At 37.5% G+C, this 20,637-nt stretch overlaps 1 protein-coding gene across 2 annotated transcripts in view; it reads left to right on the forward strand.

Moving 5' to 3' along the window:
- The first annotated feature begins 2,472 nt into the window (after positions 1 to 2,472).
- STK17B (serine/threonine kinase 17b) overlaps positions 2,473 to 20,637 on the forward strand; it is a 34,366-nt gene continuing 16,201 nt past the window's right edge. The window contains exons 1-3 of one of the 2 annotated variants that reach the window (XM_074399334.1): positions 2,473 to 2,762; positions 10,768 to 10,933; positions 16,934 to 17,146. In XM_074399334.1, coding sequence (XP_074255435.1) covers positions 10,812 to 10,933; positions 16,934 to 17,146 — 335 coding nt within the window. In that variant the 5' untranslated portion in view covers positions 2,473 to 2,762; positions 10,768 to 10,811. The remainder of the gene's footprint in view (positions 2,763 to 10,767; positions 10,934 to 16,933; positions 17,147 to 20,637) is intronic. The other variant, XM_039470190.2, reaches the window with a different exon arrangement.

A 20,637-nucleotide genomic window follows, 5' to 3' on the forward strand; every position in this document is an offset into this window, starting at 1 on the left:
CTGGGAAGGATCGTCACTCCCAGTCAGTGTGTGATTACTAACCTGGAGTGATCTGGGAGAACCATTGTATTTCTTTGCTTGGGCTGCCATAACCAATACCACAGAGTGGACAGCTTAAACAACAGAAATTTATTTTCTCACAGTTCTGGAGGCTAGAGTTCCTTGATCCAGATATCAGCAGGTCTCATTTCTTCAGACGCCTCTGCTTTCTTTGCAGATGGCCACCTTCTTGTTATGTCCTCACATGGTTGTCCCGTAGTCAGTGTTGTATGTGTCCTAGTTTCTTTTTATCAGGACACCAGTCATATTGGATCAGGGGCCACTAATACTACCTCATTTTACCTTGATGACCTCTTTAAAGGCCCTGTCACCACATGTGATCATACTCTGAGTTCCTGAGGGTTAGAATTTCAATGTATGAACTGGAAACAGACACAATTGAGCCCCTAACAACCACCATCCCTGGTTGGAATGTGTCATTCAAGGATGGTCAACTTAATGAACTGTGTGGTCAAAGGCAATTACCACAGAATGACCATCATGTCACCGGGAGATTTCCTACTCAAGGGAATGGGAGCAAGAACATGCATCTCTGACATGGTTATGAATGAGTTTAGGTAAATCAGGTGGTTGGAGGAATGTGTTGACTTCTGAATTTTCCTGCAAGGCCACAGATGTACTGTCTCCTCCTCAGCACCAGGAATTCCTTGTTACTTGAACCACAGTGCCTGAGACCAAGTAAGTGCAGTTGAATGTCCTTTGGACAGTGTGATAAATCCTAGTTAACGAATCTGACATCAGGCACAAGGGTTAACAATCTATGTAGGGTCATAAAAGAAACACAAACTATTAACCCTGCACCAAAGAATATGAGGCAGAGGTGATCAGGTTGGGAATAAAAAGTAGGAATCAGCAGAGTTCTGATTCCTGAAGAGGGTAACCTTCTTAAAGTCAGAAACTGATGAACAAGTGTGGATGAGGAGGATGGTGAAAACCTGGAGCTAAGGCAGAAGCAGGAAAATGCATCAGATGATAATACCTCTAGGAGGGTGGCTGGTTACAGCAGAGGTATTGTGACCAAAGATTGGCTTCAAGTGACAGAGAGAGAAAAGTCTGTGTCTAGGTGTGAAGTGATGTGGGACTTGATTGGTGACAGAGGGGAGGATGGGGTGAGTGCAAGAAGATTGCTAAAGGCTGGCAATTGACCAAATGCTGAAATTAAGGAGGTCCAAAGTTAAACACACAACCCCAAAACCTACCATACTGATGTAATGCTTTGACCCCCCCAAGAGGTTACTAGTTTTGGTACTGGTGCTGAGTCCTCTGGAATCCAACACCTATGTTCATGAAAGAAAAGATGGGAGCAGTCTCATTGCTTATAGATTCTTAGACCTCAGGAAAGTTAATTCCAGTGTGTGGGATTTTGTTTATTTCCATCCTAACTTTAGACTTCTTTAGTCAGCCCAATTGTTAGCAATAAGAAATTAGTTAGATGGAAGCAATGTTCTCCACTTGACAAGCTTTAGGGGCAAGACATTATTAAACTGGGAGGAGGAGTCAACGTAGGTAAAAACAAACAGACTTCATAAAAAGACTGTGATACATTCTATGCCTTTATCTTGGGGAAAATGCAGTAGGAAAAGGAAACAGCTAGGTTAACAGGAATTTGCTTGGCTTAGTGGGATAGAACATGAAAATCTCAACTTTATGTGTTAACTGAGTATTAAAAAGTCTTTTGAAATCAAGAGGACGCCGCTCCCAGTATCTTTTCCCAAGACTTTTCTGCAATTATCGTAAATGTCCTCTGAAAGCAATCCTAGGTTACATAACTAATCCCATATATGTATGTGTATATGTGTACCCTATATATATAAACTAGGATTATGTATCTAGGTAAAACCATTGTGTCTTGCACAGAACTTTAGCAATGGCGTCTAGATTCCGTAAATCCCCATCAGATGTCGACGCTCCGAGGAATCTCTGCCAAGTTGTAGCAAACTGGGTTCTCCACTTAGAAGGTAGGTTCAAGTCCTAAGAAAGATGCCAGGGAAAGGTCAGAAAATAGGTCTTTGGTAGTCACTGAAGTTTGGTAAGCAGGCAGCTGGGACGAATTTTGGGGCTTCTCCCTCACCGGTCTCCAGATGGTCACACCTCTAGGACTGACCTCTCTGAAGGTGGGAAGCAGTACACCCAACAGGAGTTCCAGCCCCGCGCGCCGCCCGGGCAGCGCCGCCCCCTCCGCCCCGCCCTCGCGGCCGCGCCGAGCGCCCCACCTGCGCCGCCGCGCCGCCCCGCCCCGCCTCCGACCCGCCCGGTGCCGCACCCTCTCACCGCCGGGCCCCGCCCCGCACCCGAGCCCCGAGCCGGCGCCCCGCCCCGCCCCGCCCGTCACGTGACCAGCCCACCCTCCGCGCGCGCTCCGATTGGCTCTCCCGACCTAGGGGGAGGGATATGGCGAACGCAACTGCCCCAGACGCGGCTGCAGTTTTCAAACCTCAACTGTAAGCCTCGGTGGCCGTCTCCGCTGCCGTCGCCTGGAGTCACCTCACCGAGAGCCCCGTCACAACTGTCGGCCCTTGTCTGGAAAAGTAAAAGTGGGTCCTGCCACGCTTGGAGCTCCCTGGCGCCTCGCCGGGCTGGAGCTAGAGACCTCGTCCTGTGGCGGCCCCCGGCGTGGGGCGGGACAGCAGCCCCCCTCGGAGGGGGCAGCCCCGGGAAAACCTGAGGCGGCCGGAGCGGTCAGTGTCCTGCGGGATTGACGGGTGGGTTCGGGGCTGCGACGGAACCAGCCCCCTCGGTCAGAGACCTCGAGCATGAGGAAGAAGGACCCGAGAAGGGTTTAGGCGGTGCGGTCGGGTCCGGGGTCCCACCAGGTCCGCGGCTTGGTTGAGAGGGGCTCGTTCGCCGCCGCCCCCTCAGGTGGCGGATTGCTGCTGGAGTCGCGGTTCCCTGGGGCTCGGCGCGGGGGGCGGCCGGCGGTCCTCCCACCACTCTCCTCAGCCCGGGGCGCGTGTCTCCGTCTATGCGTGTTCGTGTGTCCGCGTGCGCCCTCCACCCGGCCGGCCCCGGCTGTCCCCGGGTCGCGCCAGGCAGGGCCCCCTTCGCGGCGGGCCGGCGCCGGTCCCTCCCACAGCGCGGCCACGCGGTCTCCCGAGCCTCTCCCGAGGCCCAGCTGCGGCGTGGGCACGGGGCGCGTTCCCATCGGGACTCGTGGAAGCGTCCTGCTACTAGCTGCCTTTCCTCTAGAGAAAGTTCGTGCTCATCTTGTGGGATGTTTTCAGCTACCGCTTGGGAACAGTGTTTTAAAAACCAGCGAGAGAGCAAGACAGGGTACAGCTGTTTCCGTGATTTTCAGCGATCTGATTTTTACTTTGTTGCTTTGTAACCCACTTAGTGTGCACGACTCATCCCCAAACTATACGACTACAGGATGCCAACGATTTTTGACATTTACCCAAGCTCTTTGTTTTATTGTAGGGAAAAGAGCTTCATTTGAATTCCGTCCGAGGGAGAAGTAGAGACAAAGTTGAAAGAGGCTTTATGGCAGCTGGTAGCTGGCATTAGTTTCTGTCTGGACTAGAAGCTCTCTGACATCAATTTGCAAATTGGAATTAAGAAAAAAAATACAGTTTTAAAACCAATCATACTGATCAGATTTGACTGATATTTAAACACATGAGGACTGTGTATCACATTCACCAGTTGTTTTGTCGATGTAATGTTTACATCACTGGTGCTAATAATGATAAGCTGAACCTTGCCAGGGACATTTGACGTGGTGTGGCCACTTGACGTTTTCAAGACTATGAGAATGTTTGCACGGAGACAGCATAGCCCTGTAGAAATGAGTGGCAGCATATGTAACCTTGCATTTTGAACCCAGGAGCACAATTTTATTAAAGGAAAATATAATTAACCTACTTTCTCATTGATAACACTGTTTTTTAGTTTTATGCCGAACTGTTTAGAAGAAGTTTTAAACAACTTCTGAAGTGCTTATTTTAACTATATTTTATTTTATTTTATTTTTATTATTATTTTTGAGACAGTCTGATTCTGTCACCAAGGCTAGAGCACAGTGGCGCGATCTCTGCTCACTGCAGCCTCCGCCTCACAGGTTCAAGTGATTCTCCTGCCTCGGCCTCCGGAGAAGCCGGGATTCCAGGCGCGCACCCCCAACCCACTCCCCCACCCCCGCCTTCTAATTTTTGTATTTTTAGTGGATGTGGGGTTTCGTCATGTTGGCTAGGCTGTTATCGAACTCCCGACCTCAGGTGATCCACCTGCCTCGGCCTCCCCAAGTGCTGGAATTACAGGCGTGAGCCACTGTGCCTGGCCTGAAGTGCTTATTTTATAAATATTAGACCGTATAATTGTAAGATTATGTATTTTTTTAAAACTGGTTTGTAGAAGCAGTGCAAAAGTTTTAGTCAGTCTCGTCTCTCGGATCCTCCTCTGAGCAGATGCTCAATTAATTTTTTTCTAATATCTTAATAATTGGTAGTATAAATAGGTGATTTATTTTTGAGATACATATTAGACATTTTGGATCATTTTTTAAAGTAGGGATCCAAAATTGAGGTTAAATATATTTGCTTACATGGCAAGCCTTTTTAAAAGTAGAATTTCTGTAATTGGAAACTGTCATTTTTTATGAGTGTATAGAATGGCTACAGTTTATCTTGGGATCATTGATTGGTTAGTGAATAACAATTTGGTTAAGATAGAATCTGTTTTTTAGGAAGGTGGAGCCTTGACTAATCACTGTGTTAGCATATGAATAACAAATTTGAAGAAGATACAGGCATTTTTATGGTGGATGTTTCTAATCAGATTATTTTTAAGCTTGCACTGTTTTACTGTTGTTAGGTGAACATTTTAACGTGTTAAAGCTCTTTGGTAATTATAAGGTAGAATTTCCTTATCAGAATATTTGTTTTAATATTAGAGACACAATTAAAAAATCAAGGAAATCAATTAACACTTTCACTTAATCCAGAAATTGTCTTAAAATTGCATGTGTAGTATATTGTAATTCTCATTTTCTGTATGTAAGATTGGCAGTTAAGAATAGTATTCCTAGATTTGCTACTTTTAGAAGATACTGATTGATTCTTATTTTTATAAAGAATTCTTTTGCACTGTATGGGTATTTGCTTTGTCAGGAACGTTAGCAGTCATTTACTACCTTTCCCCTTAGGAAAACTTCAAATGTCAGTTGCTTTAGTTTTTCATAATATGACAAAATTCAGTGATTTTATGTTTAAGTACTGTGGTTTGTATTCTATGATGGACTGTTATAAAAGGCTATTTCTTTGAATATTTCAATTAAGAAATGTTCCTACAAATTAAGTTACAAGCAGGTGTTTTATCTAAATATGTTGTAATTTTGCAGTTTTCAAGGCATACTTTATTGAAAGTTTTTTCTTGGCCCGGCGCAGTGGATCATGCCTCTAATCCCAGCACTTTGGGAGGCTGAGGCAGGTGGATCACGAAGTCAGGAGATCGAGACCATCCTGGCCAACATGGTGAAACCCCATCTCTCCTAAAAATACAAAAATTAGCCAGGTGCGGTGATGTGCGCCTGTAGTCTCAGCTACTCAGAAACTGAGGCAGGAGAGTCACTTGAACCTTGGAGGTGGAAGTTGCAGTGAGCCAAGATCACGCCACTGCAATTCAGCCTGGCAACAAAGCAAGACAATCTCAAAAAAAAAAAAAAAAAAAAAAAGAAGTTTTTTCTTTTATTATCTTTTTTCCAGAACATTTAACCTCAAACTTCAGGGCCATTTAAAACATGTAAATTAGTCAGTTTCTTTTAATATTTATATGCATTATATTTTGGTTCATCCCTGACCATTTGCAATTACTCCAAAAGAGCACGTATTTATACTCTAAGCATTGAAAATTTTTAACAGTGAGATGATAATTTCCTCTTTAATCCTTAAAGGATCAGATTTCATTTTGCATTGCAATAGTTATTGAACAAATAGTACCTAAGTGCCATTAAGTAAACAATAATTTATTTTACAACAGAAACCCAATTTTCCATCTTGTGAATGACAAGCACCATGCATGTTGCCAACTCCCCACTGCCCCCGACTATATTTCCATTTTTCAACATCTTATCCTGGTTCACAATTACAGGGTTTAATTCTTTCTCTGGGGATGGGAAGAGACAGCATTAGGCCTTAGGGTCTTGGCACAGAATAAGCCTAGAGTCATTGCCTGACACTTCAGCCCTGGGATAGTATATACTAGAATGGTTGGATTAGAGTTGTTTAGCTGACTTCCTGTTGTGATTTTTAGATAATTAAATTTATGAATTATATTTTCTGAATTTTGGTGGCTTTAAAAATAGTGATGTTCTTAACTGCAGTAGGTATTTGTAATAGTAGCTTGTATTAAAAACGAGTGGCCACCTTGTCTGAAAACAGGGATAAAAACAAAATAAACGATCTTTTGGCATTACATTATAGCATATGACAAAATAATTTTATCTGTGTTTCCAGGCTTTGTGGCTACCCTGTTTAGAACTGACATTTTCTAAGTGCAATTTAAAATAGCTACTTTATTTAGCCAAATATTGAATTAAGCAGAAACTAGCTGCAATCAGAGCTCCAATACTGTAAATTCAAGATGGATCTCAAGTTCTCCTAACCCCTTGAAGACATGAGATGTACCTACAAATTCTTTTCACTGTATCTCATAATTCTTACAATTCAGTTCGTCAACATTTTTAAAATTCTTACCAGGTGACAGATTCCATGGTGGTTGCTTAGGCGCAAAGGTAAAAGGATGCTGCCCTTTAAACACTAAACAGAATTGCAATCTAACATGTTACATTTTGAGGTAAAGAAGCATGCCAAGGGTCCTCTTATTTGAAGCATAAAGGAGAAGCATTTAAATCAACCCGTGGTTTTTAGGCAAAGCTTCCTGGGGGAGAGGCCATTCTGTATTGACTTATGAAGGATATATAAGAAGAGTTAGCCATTTAAGGAAAGTAGAAAGGCTTTTTCAGGCAGGGAAGTATAATAAAGATGTGGTGGCAAAATATGAAATATGAGTGTGGCAGGAAGTGTAGCTGGTGTATACTTGGCCTCAGAGGCCTTTACGTGTCATGCTGTGAGGACTTGAAAGCTTGTGGATACTAGGGAGCTAATGAAGGAATCAAAACAGACAATTTGATTCTCCAAATGTCTTTATTATTATATATTCTATTTTTAAAAAATTTTATTTGATAATTTTGAAATAAATATGATAAATACTTTTTAAAATAGAGCTAGAGGTTTATAGAGATTATCTTGGTTTTGATCACATCACACTTGCTTTCTCCATTCAAGTAAGTGAAGGCTCAGATCAATCCTAACATTTCCTTCTGTTCTTCCTTCACTGATCTACTTCTAAATTCTTATTTTAATTGTTGTAATGAGAATTAATGAAAAAAATTTAAAAATAAATGAGATGCCATTCTTTTTAATAGTACTGTGTAATTGAAAGCTTAATTGTGTCTTCTATCACACTTTTCATAGCATCTAATTGTGCCTATAATTACGTATATACATGCATACAAATTTACTTATCACATCCCTTAAGATTTTTTTAAAAACTTATATAACCTGATAAAATGTTATGAAATGGATTTCAAGTGGAGTGAGACATATTGGTAATTTAGAATCAGTTATAGGTAGATGAAGTGTGGTAGAAGACAAGAAAAGATCTGGGAATCGTTGGAGTTAAAGAGAATTTGGTGGGAAATTTAGGAAGATACAAGAAGGAGCAACAGAGAGCCGGCTGATAACCCCCATGTACCTTATATGAAGGGCAGCCAGATGTTTGTGGAGGGCTTGGCGGACAAAGGTGAAATTCATGCTCTATTATATGCAAAATTGGCCAAAGGAGAGGAAATGGAAAAGTATCTTGGCTCTGACAATTGGTTTAAATGCAGTAAATAAAAGGTAAATGAACTTAAATGCTTAATGGATGCCTACAGCAGCTTGTGATGTAGGTATATTAGCAATAAGTAGATGAACTTATGAGGAAATTGGTACCCACATTCATCTTTCAGAACAATGAAAAAATCAGTGCAACTGAGCATTATCAGAACTAAGAAAATACACGAATAGTTAAAACAGAAAACAAAAAGCTTTTTAAGAATTAACTTTAAGTTGGGATGAGAGTTTTATACGTGGAAATGGTGCAGTTATTCAACAGTGGCAGGGAACTGCAGAGAGAGTATTTTGGGTAGAATGGTTAATTTTGTTTTGTGGAACAATAACGATATGTCCTTGTGACTTGCACTGTATGTGTGTCAATGGACATGAGTTCAGTGTATCTTAATTTTTAATCCTTACAAGCACTGTAAGATTGATTCTTTTATCATCCATACTTTAGAGTCAGCAATACTGAAGCTTTATGTCACTAGTAAACAGGGAAATACAAAGTAAATCACAACAAAATTCCATTTCACCTTCATCACACTAGAATTGCCAAAATTAAAAGTCTGAGTTGGGCCAGTATTGTCAAAGTAGTGATAAACCATTCCATGTAGTGCTAGTGGGAGTATAAACCGGGGGTGGGAAAAAGGGGCTATGTCTAATGTGTTTTATTTATTTTTAATTTAAATGAAATGCAACCAAGTAATAAGACTGGGAAGTAAATGTTTGTATATAGTGTTCCTTGTCATATCTTTGAAATATTTCACGTTTTGTTTCTACATAACTGTATTGTCACAGATTCGGTGACTTAACAAGTATATTTTCTCAACAATTCTGGGGGCTAGAAATCTGAGATCAGGGTGTCTGGGGTTGGTTTCATCTGAGGCCTGCCTTCTTGGCTTGCAGATGGCTGTCTTCTCCCAGTGTGTTCACATAGTCTTTCCTCTGTGTGTGTCTGTGTCCCAATTGGCCCATTTTAATGACCTCATTTTAACTTAGTCACCTTTTTAAAGGCCCTGTCTCGAAAGACAGTCACATTATGAGGTATAGGGGTTAGGATTTTTTCAACTTGTGAATTTGGGGGAGGATGAAATTCAGCCCATAACAATAGCAAAGTTAAATAATTTAATTAAGGTATCATAGCTGGTATGATGGATGAATGGAATTCAGACCCAGGTATGTTTCAGTCTAAACATTATTCTCAGAATGCTACACTATGACCCTTAGACTCCTAGAGATGTATCCCCAAACTGGTTGAGCTTTGTTTCCCCAAAGACTAAGAGATGTAGAGAAAACAGTTGTACTATCTAGTTACTTGAAAGCTGTAATTTTAATTTAATTTTTTGAGACAAGGTCTCTATCTGTTACCCAGACTGAACTTCAGTGATGAATTCATAATTTGAGAATAACACCAAGAAGAGAAAATGTAGAAACTGAAAACACTGAACTTTAATGACACCACATTTTTGCTAAGTAAAATGTAGTTGACATTTGAATTTAGGAAGATAAAACAGTACATGTCAAGTAGGAAATAGGAAAAAAGGTGGCAGAGAAGGAACAGATGCTTAGTGGGTTACTACAGGAGGGTGCTAAAAGAATAATACTTGATATTTTATTAAGTAGGCATAGCAGTAAGTCATAAGTGTCTTGAAATATATTATCTGTTTTTGTTTATGAATCCAGTTAACATAATAGTTTTGATAACACTGAATGCACACAAATATCGCAGATTTCCAGATATATATATATGAGCTTCAGATCCATAACATTGTAATAGTGCTTTATGTGTGGGTTAGTCAATTCTCCAACAAAATTATTGAGCACTTACATAGCAGGCTCCGTGCTCGGTGCTGTCAAAGAAGGGATTCTTTTTTTTTTTTTGAGACGGAGTTTCGCTCTTGTTACCCAGGCTGGAGTGCAATGGCGTGATCTCAGCTCACCGCAAACCAGGAGGTCCTGCCTCAGCCTCCCTAAAGGAGGGATTCTTAAGACATTTGAGAGTTTCTGAGTTCAGTACTGAAACATAGCCAATCCATGGAAAAAGTTCTATTTCTTGTAGTCATTAACATCGTAATATAACTCACAATATGTGCATTTACCCCCAAATTTTTTTAGCAATGTGAAAATAAGTTTAAAATGAATAATCATTACCTTGTATTAAATTACCTATTATGTGAAACCTATAACTTTATTTATTTCTTTATTTATTTCTTGAGATAGGGTCTCACTCTATTGCCCAAGCTGAACTGCAATAGCACATTCATAGCTCACTGCAACCTCAACCTTCTGAGCTCACGCAATGCTCCTGCCTCAGCCTTCCAAGCAGCTAGGACTACAGGTGCAAGCCACTATACCCAGTTAATTTTTAAAGTTTTTCATAGACATGGGGTCTCGCTGTGTTGCCAGGACTGGTCTCGAACTTCTGGCCTCAAGTGATCCTCCTGCCTCAGCCTCCCATAGTGTTGGGATTACAGGCATGCACCACCATGCCTAGCTGCAACCTCTATAACTTTAAAGAATGGAGTTTTACGATGAAACTAAGTGATTGTTTGTGTTATAATTTTATCATAACTATTTTTTTAAAAATAATTGAGAGGATTTTTACAGTAGTTTTATTCTGAAATGAGGTCAGTAACTTCTTTCAAATGCCATAGAATACTGGTTTATGTGTGTGCTTGTTTTTTTTTCTCCTCCTTGTGGGTAGAATGTGCTCTTTAACTCTTCTTTTTTTTTCTTAGTTGTATTTTATAGCTATATTTGGAGTTGTGTAATGCAATGCACATCCTGCCTGAGATAACATCTTTTCTCTGTCTTCTCTTTTTTTTTTGCATAGGTAAAAATAAGTGACTAAAGAAGCATACCTGGGAATCACCTAACATGTCGAGGAGGAGATTTGATTGCCGAAGTATTTCAGGCCTGCTAACCACAACTCCTCAAACTCCAATGAAAATGGAAAACTTTAATAATTTCTATATACTTACATCTAAAGAGCTAGGGAGGTAAGAAAACTGTATGATGTGTATGCTGTCTAAATTCGAATTTTGGATTTGTGTTTTTATAATTCTATAAAACTCACTTGGAATCATTATTTAACAATGATTAGGAAGGAAAGTCATCATCTCTGTTGCTATTACATAGGGTCTAGTCTTAACTGACTGAAAATCAAATCTGTGAAGGGTTTAGTGAACTTACATCACATCCTACCTAGCTTCAGAGCCTCCAATAAGAGGTCTCTGTCCTTATGTGAGGCTGTGCGTGGCAGTAGGCAGCTCGGCATAGTGGACTGCCGAGTCCAAGTCTGGATTCCACATTTGCTAGATGTGTGACTTCAACTAAATAACTGTACCTCTTTTTTTAATTTATATTTGTGGCAGGGTCTTACTTGGTTGCCTAAGCTGGAGTACAGTGAGGTGATCTTGGCTCACTGCAAACTCCCATCTCCTGGGCTCAAGGGTTTCTCCCACCTCAGCCTCCTAAGTAGCTGGGACTTCAGGCACTTACCACCACACTAGGCTGGTTTTTTGTAGAGACAGGGTTTTGCCATGTTGCTTAGGCTGGTCTCCAACTCCTGGGTTCAAGCAGTCTTCTGGCTTTGGCCTCCCAAAGTGCTGAGATAATAGGTGTGAGCCCCTGTGCCCTGCCTACTGTACCTCTTAATGCTGTAGTTTCCTCATCTGAAAAGTAGGGGTGAAGATAATTGTGTCTATCTTATATGGTTGTTATGAGGATTAAGTTAGTTAATATTTGTAAAGTGCCTAATACAGTGCTATGTAAGCTTTTGTTAAATTATTTTTTTTTTTTAATTTCTAGGATATTGTGCTGGACTTAAAAAAAAAAAAAAAGAAATAGGGAGATTCTCCCCTTCTCCTAAGTTGAACAAAAAGAAGGAATTTATATTTCATAGTCTGATTATGTGTCTCAATGAGTGGTGTTTTATGATTAAAAACCTTTACAAATTGTCTTCCCTTAACCAATGTATAAACCCTATACGGGCAAGGAGTGAGCTGATATTATGAAACCATTATGTACTAGCATTTTAATATGCATAAAGTTATAAAAGATATACCAAGTTATTTCAGTTATATATTCAGTGTCTTTTGAGCTTTAAATTAAAGGTCCTTAATGAATGGTTAAACGATGGTGTATCTTCAGTTTGATTTTAGTTCTGGAGGTAAATGTTTTGTCTTATGTTAAATGGTTTACTAAGTCCATGTTTGTATTGTTAAATGTTCAAAACAGTGTGATTGATTTTTATCTTTGAAAATCTCAATGTGAAAAGACAAGTTGACTGAATCATGAGAAGTAATTCCATTCTTGGTGGTCTTTTATCTTAAGGGTAGAGGCAGGCCCTGGCTTTTTCACTTTGCACACGTTAGATGCAGCCTTTCTTTTCCAAAATAAGAATGATAATATGTACCTCATTGACTAAGAATACTAATTTAATGTGCAAAATTATTTGGGTGTTTTAATGGTGTATTCAAAGATACAGTTTTTAAAATGTTTTTAAGAAATTGTCCCAAATCTTAATTACTTCACTTTGCATTATAATAGGAAGAAGTAAAGTTTTGTTTTGTTTTTTTGTTTCCTGTATCTCAGTTAATCATGGAATCTCTGCATTGGAAAGACTTCTGTGGTCCGTGGTGTTCCTAATACAATATTTTTATGTAGTGCAGCAATCTTTCCCATAATGTCCCCTACAAACTGTTATCCAGCCTCAGTTTGAATGCTTCAGTGATGGGGAAATGAATATTTTGCAAAGTCTTGAACAGTACACACAATAAAAGGCACTTTCTTTTCTATTTTTCTAATATTTGATGAGCAAATTTACTTACATTTATTACATTAACTTTTCAAAATCTGGGACATTATGGGAGCTAAAAAGTCTATAAAGTATTTTTGTTTTGAGGGCTTTGGACAATTTAAACTTTGAGGACAATATTAATAGTTTTAAATTGTTTTATAAATGAGGTACAGTCATAAAGTTGAATTAGGCATACTTTTTAGAATTTTAGATCAAAAACTCAGGATAGAATTTGATTAAGACAAATTCAGATTGATTGTTAAATTCCTATTTTAAAATATCTTTATGAAAGAGACCAAGTAACATCTTTCTTTTGAATTGATGTGGACTAATGAGTCACATGGTAAATATTAATATGTTTAATTAGGTCTTGATAAATTAGAAATCATGACTTTTCATCAGCCAGGAATGTACTGAAAGTTCTTTCAATATTGTTACCAATTTTAATATCCTATACTTTTGTGAAATGGAAATTAGAATCATAATCTTATTTCTTCTGAGGCTTGCACATTTTGAAAGTTCTTTCTAAGTCAACTGTTTTTTATTTCAGTGTTAGTATTTAATTCATTTTCCTTAGCAAACTAAAGGAAATTATGTAAAAGTTAACAGTTCATTTTTTAGTATTCTCAAAAAACTTGCATTGTTCCTGTTTTTTAACATGTTGGGTAAGTTTTTTCTACCCTTCCCCCAACTGAGGCAAAGGTTTCATAGGACTTCTTGTGGTTAGAAGGGTGAGGCAGATTCAGAAATAAACGTCAGCTTCCTTTGTGGCTTACCCTCCCGCCTCCTTTCACATTTTATTGTGTATTCTAGAATGCAGAAGGGGAATGCAGAAGGGTAACTACTAGACCTTTTCACTGCTGGGAAATCTAGTTAGCCTTGGCTTTTTAGGGGATAACTTAAGGATTATTTTTAAATGCTTTAACTTTTCTTAAATGTTTTAATTACATTGAAACATATTTCAAAGATCATTTTTTATACTTCCAAACTAGCATGTAGAATGGAAAACAAATTTTTTTTTCTAAGTCATCTGATAATTGTGGAAAAAATATTTACCTTCATAGTATGTAAATTAATACACACACACACACACACACACACACACACACACACATAATTTTATTGGAATCCCAAACTTTTAAGAAATACAAACACTTTAAGTACAGGATACAGAAGAGCACAGTATAAAGTATTATAGTGGGTGCATAAGTCTGGCATTCGTTCAACAGATATTTCAGTTCCTATTATGTGTTAACAAATTGTAGATTTTGTAATTACTATAATAATTAGGACAGACATGGCCCCTGCCCTCATGGAGCTTTTACTTAGTGATAAACAGTGATGAATAAATAAATCATTACCCACCTTATTTGGTCAGCTTCGCCCTGGATTAATTAGTACTGTACTCGTTCAAGAAAGCCTCTTGGGCCAGGCGCAGTAGCTCATGCCTGAAAAATTTCAACACTTTGGGAGGTTGAGGCAGGAGAATCAGTTGAGCCCAAGAGTTTGAAAGCAGCCTGGGCAACATAGGGAGGCATTCTCTGAACAAATTATGTAAAAGATTAGCCAGGAGTGGCGGTGCATGCCTGCAGTCTCAACTACATGGGAGGCTGAAGATGATCGTCTGAGCCTTGGAGGTTAAGGCTGCAGGGAGCTGAGATCCTGCCATTGCACTCCAGCCTGGGTGATAGAGTTGAGACCCTGTCTCAAAAAACAAAAAACGAAAAACAAAAACAAAAACAAAAAAGGCCTCTTGGTAATACCTGAAACAATTAGATAAGAAGTGTTATTTAATTTTGTTCTTTATTTCTGGTAGAATTCTGGCTTGTAGATATAAATCGTAAAATTATAGCAGAACTGAATTGTCACAAGTGCTACTAAGAACTATTTTTTTTAGATGCACAGTTTTCTTGGCTAACTAGTTTCTGTTTCTTAAATTTTACAAGTGAATTTCTTTATAAAACCCAAAATTTTCTTCCTGTTTTAGACAAGTTTTTGCTTCAATATCTAAGTAAGAACTGATAGAAACAAGTGAGTTATACTTCTTTACCAAAACTATTTTAAAGGGAGGAATTGTTTTATAGTGATTAGAACAGAAAGTTAGAAATTCACATTTCAGAGTTTTATTTTTGGTGCTCCGATTCTATGTATATGACCTTTTATGAGCTGTTTAATCTTATTCTGACTCAGTTTATCCAGTATACAATTTATGAAACACCAATGGTTTGACTATAAAGGGACTAACGTGTGTGTGTGTGTGTGTGTGTGTGTGTGTGTGTGTGTGTGTGTTTGTATTCCTTTTGCATACAATGAGAAAATATTTTAAACATTCTCAAATCTTAAAACTGCTTTCAAAGAATCAGGTTTTTATATGCAAATTTATTTAGTTTATGTATTAATATATTTAGATAAATGTAGAAAAGTCAAGTTATAGCTTGGTTTTTACTACTTTTTATTGGCACTAATTTTGAGGAAATTTTATTAATAAAAAGTAAGAATCTGTCATCTTGGCCTTTGGGGATAGCTAGGAAAATACAGTCAAGCAATGTAGTCTTTCAGTCCCCACCCAGTACCACCTAAACACCAAGTTTTGTTTTCCATCCTAAGTCTGATAGACTGTGTTAGAAATATATTGAAGGGAATTGGGACAAGAGGAGTTACGGAGCAAATGTTGCTTCCTGAAGATCCTTTATTTATACCTGATTTGTTAGCGTCAGAAACCAGAGAGTAATTCAAATTTTAAGGTAGAGGTTCTTAATTTTGGATCCCCTATACTCAGCCTTACAAGGTTTATGAGTGGGCTTCAAGATCTGAAAACCTTCTGGAATTATATGTAAAACTTCCTATTTAAGGGCTTGTGTACTTTTTTTGGGGGAGGCAGTCAATAGAATAGCTTTTATTAGTTTCCCAAAATAATCCTTGACTCACAATAGCTTTAGGACTTTGTGAAAATAAATTTTGGGTAACTGTACATACATATGCCAATAGAAATAAAGTTTCAGTGTCTTTACATTTTGGCAGAGGTACTAAGCACTGCTATTTGAAAGAGCTAAAAGCATACTTATTTCTAAAATGATAAACATGACCTTAACGGGTGTGTTTGTATATAGCTGTTGATAACCACTGATTTTCTTAGTTTATCAAGTGTCTTTGAATATTTTCTGTAGGACACATATTCCTTCATTATCTGTTATAGACTTCAAAGACTACTGAGCATTACTAAGAGACATTGGTAAAAAGTCAAATACCCATTTTTGCATTCATTTTTATTTCTTTTATTTGAAGGTAAGCTATTCTAATTAGAGTGTTAATGTGATACCCTGTGAAGGGTACAGTTTTTGGAAATAGGTCTAAGTTTAAATCTTTACCTTGACTAAATTATGTATCTTCTCTGAGGTCTAAAGAACAGGATAGCATTTGTTATGTGGAATTGTTATGATACTTAATAATTTATATCAAGAGCATGGCATGGAGTTGGTATGCAAATGAGATTATTTCCCTGCAATGATAATGTAGAGAAATAATTTTAATTTGAGACAATCTCACTCTGTCACCCAGGCTGGAGTGCAGTGGCATGATCTTGGTTCACTGCAACTTCTGCCTCCTGAATTCAGACGGTTTTCCTGCCTAAGCCTCCTGCAAATTCTGCGTAGCTGGAATTACAGGCATGCACTACAATGCCCAGCTAATTTTTATATTTTTAACAGAGATGGGGTTTCACCATGTTGGCCAGGTTGGTCTTGAACTCCTGACCTCGTGATCCCACCTGCCTTGGCCTCCCAAAATACTGGGATTACAGGCGTGAGCCACTGCGCCCGGCTGATTTACTTTTTATAGAGAATAAATAGCTTGACTTTTGTTTTCTACTGGTCAGTGGTCTTTATCTTTTCAAAGAGAAGTTTGAAAGCGATCCACCTGCCTTGGCCTCCCAAGATAATGTATCATTTTAATAGTAAAGAATAAATACAATTGTGTCTTATCCTGTTGTTATAGTTTCCCGTTTACATTTGTAAGTGATAGCACTATAAATTTTGTAAAAGTACATATATTTGATTCAATTTAGAGAACAAAGATAAATTCCTAACGGCACAAATATTTTAAATAATTGACTTTTAGTAGGAGATATAACAGTAACTGTAATATACTAACGTTGTTCTCTATGGAAAAGTTAAAATTCATTGTCTTCATCTTCCCCCAGAGGAAAATTTGCTGTGGTTAGACAATGTATATCAAAATCTACTGGCCAAGAGTATGCTGCAAAATTTCTAAAAAAGAGAAGAAGAGGACAGGATTGTCGAGCAGAGATTTTACACGAGATTGCTGTGCTTGAATTGGCAAAGTCCTGTCCCCGTGTTATTAATCTTCATGAGGTCTATGAAAATACAAGTGAAATCATTTTGATATTGGAATAGTAAGTATATACTTAATGGTACCTATTTTAATTGCTATGATTAGATGATTGAAATGTCAAGAATATGAATGATAAAAGTATGACAAACACTTGTAAAGATTCCTGTTCATAAAATGTAAAAGGATCCTAGTTTATATTTGAATATTTTCATAAGGCTAAATGTACAGCCTCAGGCACATACATAAAAACTAACAACACAAAATAAATGACAAACACATTTGGGGAATATGGAAAAATGAGTATACTACTTTGTTAATGGCTCATTGATTAATTTTTCTGGAACTCAATCTGATGGGCAGATAGAATTGAAGTAATTTGTATATTTTCTTCATCTATTTGAAAACTACTTTCAAGAAAATAAGGAAAGGTAAACTGCATAAAACTATGCTTAATACATTGTTTGTTAAAGAAATACATTTAGTATGTGTAATGTGTAAAACACTATGTTAGGAGTTGCAGCAATAAGAAATAAATCTATCTCTTGCCACAAGTCTATGAAAAAGTGAAAACACATAAATATTCCACAGTTTACCAGGTGGTAGGGATAGAGAATTGTTAAGGTAACTGGTTTGTTAGACATGTGACTCTTACAGAGTGCTTTTGTCACATGATTGTCTGACACATTTATTACAGGTATGTAAAATGTGTTGAACGTTTGCAACATTCAGAAGAGATCAGCTAGATTTATGATTAGTATGCCTAAGGTGACAACAGTTTTTAATAAAGTAAATCTGTTTTTGGTAAACTATGAGGAGGTATTTATTTTAGTAAAAAATATATTGCTAACTATAGTAATTATTTTTAGTAACTAATTTGCATCATTGCCTTTTTAAATTTAAAGGTATATTAACCTTATTTTTGTATTTAGTTACTTTAAAATTAATGTTTTTGTTCCACAAAATAGATCGGCTGGAATCAACTTGTGAGTGAAAATGATGATTTTGCAAAATGTTAAAACTGACAAGTAGTTTGTTTAAGAATGAATACTATGTATATTTCTCAGAACCATATGAAGGCGTGTTATGTAGGACTTTCAAAATAAATTAGAATTGCAGAAAAGGCCAAGATACTACCAGTATGATTTCATTTTTCATATATCCTGTAATTATTTTTGTCAAAGATTCTTCAGCTGACCTTTAAAAAGTTACCTACTTGCATAACATCTGCATGTTTGAAGTATGTAAAAAGTAGCTAACATTTATCGAAAACAGTAGTGGAATACTAGGTTTGGAGGATGAATATACATAAGAACATTGACTACTTTCATGAAATCCTCTTTTGGGGGTTCATCCAAACAGCAACAACAAAATACATCGGAAAGACTTGAGACATTTTATGGATGGACCTTGTTCATACTCCGGAAAATTGACTCAGGTACCTTACCCAGTAACTGGCAGAACTTACTGATCTCTATACCTCTGGCTGAAATGGAGCAAGTACTCAGGAAATGTTTAAATAGATTAATGTGTTAAATTTCTTACCAGAGTGACTAAGAACCACTAACATTTGTTGCTAAGACTTTGGCTTAATTACTATGCCTACCACTTTTGGGGTGGCATTGTCACATTTAGTAGTCTCAGTTGAAGATAAAAATTTAATCAGGGAGGTTTAGTTGTTTTAGTAGTGTGGCATAATTTTTATATGGTGGAATCTTTAATAACTATCACCTAGTCAATTCTGTCCTCACATCATCCCACACACTTTTTCTTCCCCAACTCTTATTTTACAAAATTTCAAATCTACAGAAAAGTTGAAAAAATAGTACATTTAACATCCTTATCCTCCTCACTTGTATTCACCAATTGTTGGCATTTTGCCACCTATACTGAACAGTTTGAAAGTTGTAGGTATTATGATATTTCTTTTTATCCTGAAGTATTTATTTGGTGTGCGTGATGCATATTTATTGTTATCACATCAGGTGGCAATAAAGTCAGGTTGTTTTATTACTGGTTTTGCTAAATTTGAACATGCTTAAGGTGCAGTCTTCTAGCTCTCCTCATCGTAAAGGAACGTTTTCCCTTTTTAATTAATCTATGTAATGATATTTAGAGACCATATGAATATTATCTTAACAACTTTTTATCTTATGATTTCCCTTCCCCCTTTTTAATGTTTCTAAGGATTTCGTGTTTTTTTGTTTTTTAATTAAACTAACACATGACATTAATGGAAAATAACTCATTATGTTTTAATTAATGGGTTCTAATCAGTTTCTGCCACATTTTTTTTTCATGCTCAAATTCTCCCAAGTTTATCAGTGGTTCCCTTTCAGGCTACTTCCTATGTCCTTTTGATATAATCTTATTAGTGTTTAAGTACTTCCTTGCCTTATGCACTCTAAGATTTCCAGAGTCATCTTGTTATCTTCCCAGACCCAGACCTGTAATCAGCTATCTAAGAAGTTCTGCTTCTTTTAAATGGGGAATAGCATTTAGAAACCAAATATGGATGTTGGACATGCTGATTTTTAACAAAGTATCATTATTTTTAGGCCTTTTCTAAGGATAGTGTTAGGAAATCATTTTTTCCAAAATCATTAATTTATTCTCATAGCTCCAATTCAAGCCCACCACTACAAGGTTCTTCATCACTTCTCACATTCTATATGTGCGTCTCCCCTGACTCACAGTGAAAACTCGGGTTCTCAGCAGTTCTTGCTCATTTACTTTATCCAACGATATATACGAGATGGTTTCAGCATAATAATACTGATACCACTACCAACAGCAAACTACTACTTAGTACACCTTTTTTTTTTGATATTGTTTTTATACCTAGACTATCGCCCATTAATGATATCTAGTCAGAGTTTTTTATATATATATAGTTTGATATATATAGTTAGATATATTTGTTTATATTCAGTGTTAGGATTTGATTTTTTAAATTCTTGTTTTGAAATTCTTAAAAAGGTTTGCATGATTCAAAACTCATAAAAATGTGGCCAGTCATAGTAGCTCATGCCTGTAACCCTAGCAATTTGGGAGGCTGAGGTGGGAGGATCACTGGAATCCAGGGGTTCAAGACCAGCCTAGACAACAAACTGAGACCCCCGTCTCCATACATTACAAAAGTTAAAAAAAAATTTAACAAAAAAATGTATAAAAAATTGTATCCCCAGTACTCCAAAATCTTGCTCTCATTCCTATTCCTTCTACTCTCTTCTGACCCAATGAATACATGTGGTTACCTTTATGGGTAGCCATTCTTTGTTATCTATAAGAAAGGCTCATTCTTTATGTGTTTCTTGCAAATATAAGCAAACTTGTATATATTTACTCTTACTTACAGAAAAGGTATATTATGTACTTCTTTGCACCTTGTTGTTTTTGTTTACTTAACAATATATTCCAGAAATCATTCCACATTAGTTCATAGGCATCTTTCTTACTATTATTATGGCTGGTTTCTTACATGGCTGCATAGTACTCTGTTGTGTGGTTGGATCTTGCTTTAGTCAGTCGACCTTCTATGAATGGGCATTATTA

Source organism: Saimiri boliviensis, chromosome 5 (genome assembly GCF_048565385.1).
Source record: "Saimiri boliviensis isolate mSaiBol1 chromosome 5, mSaiBol1.pri, whole genome shotgun sequence".
Taxonomy (NCBI): domain Eukaryota; kingdom Metazoa; phylum Chordata; class Mammalia; order Primates; family Cebidae; genus Saimiri; species Saimiri boliviensis.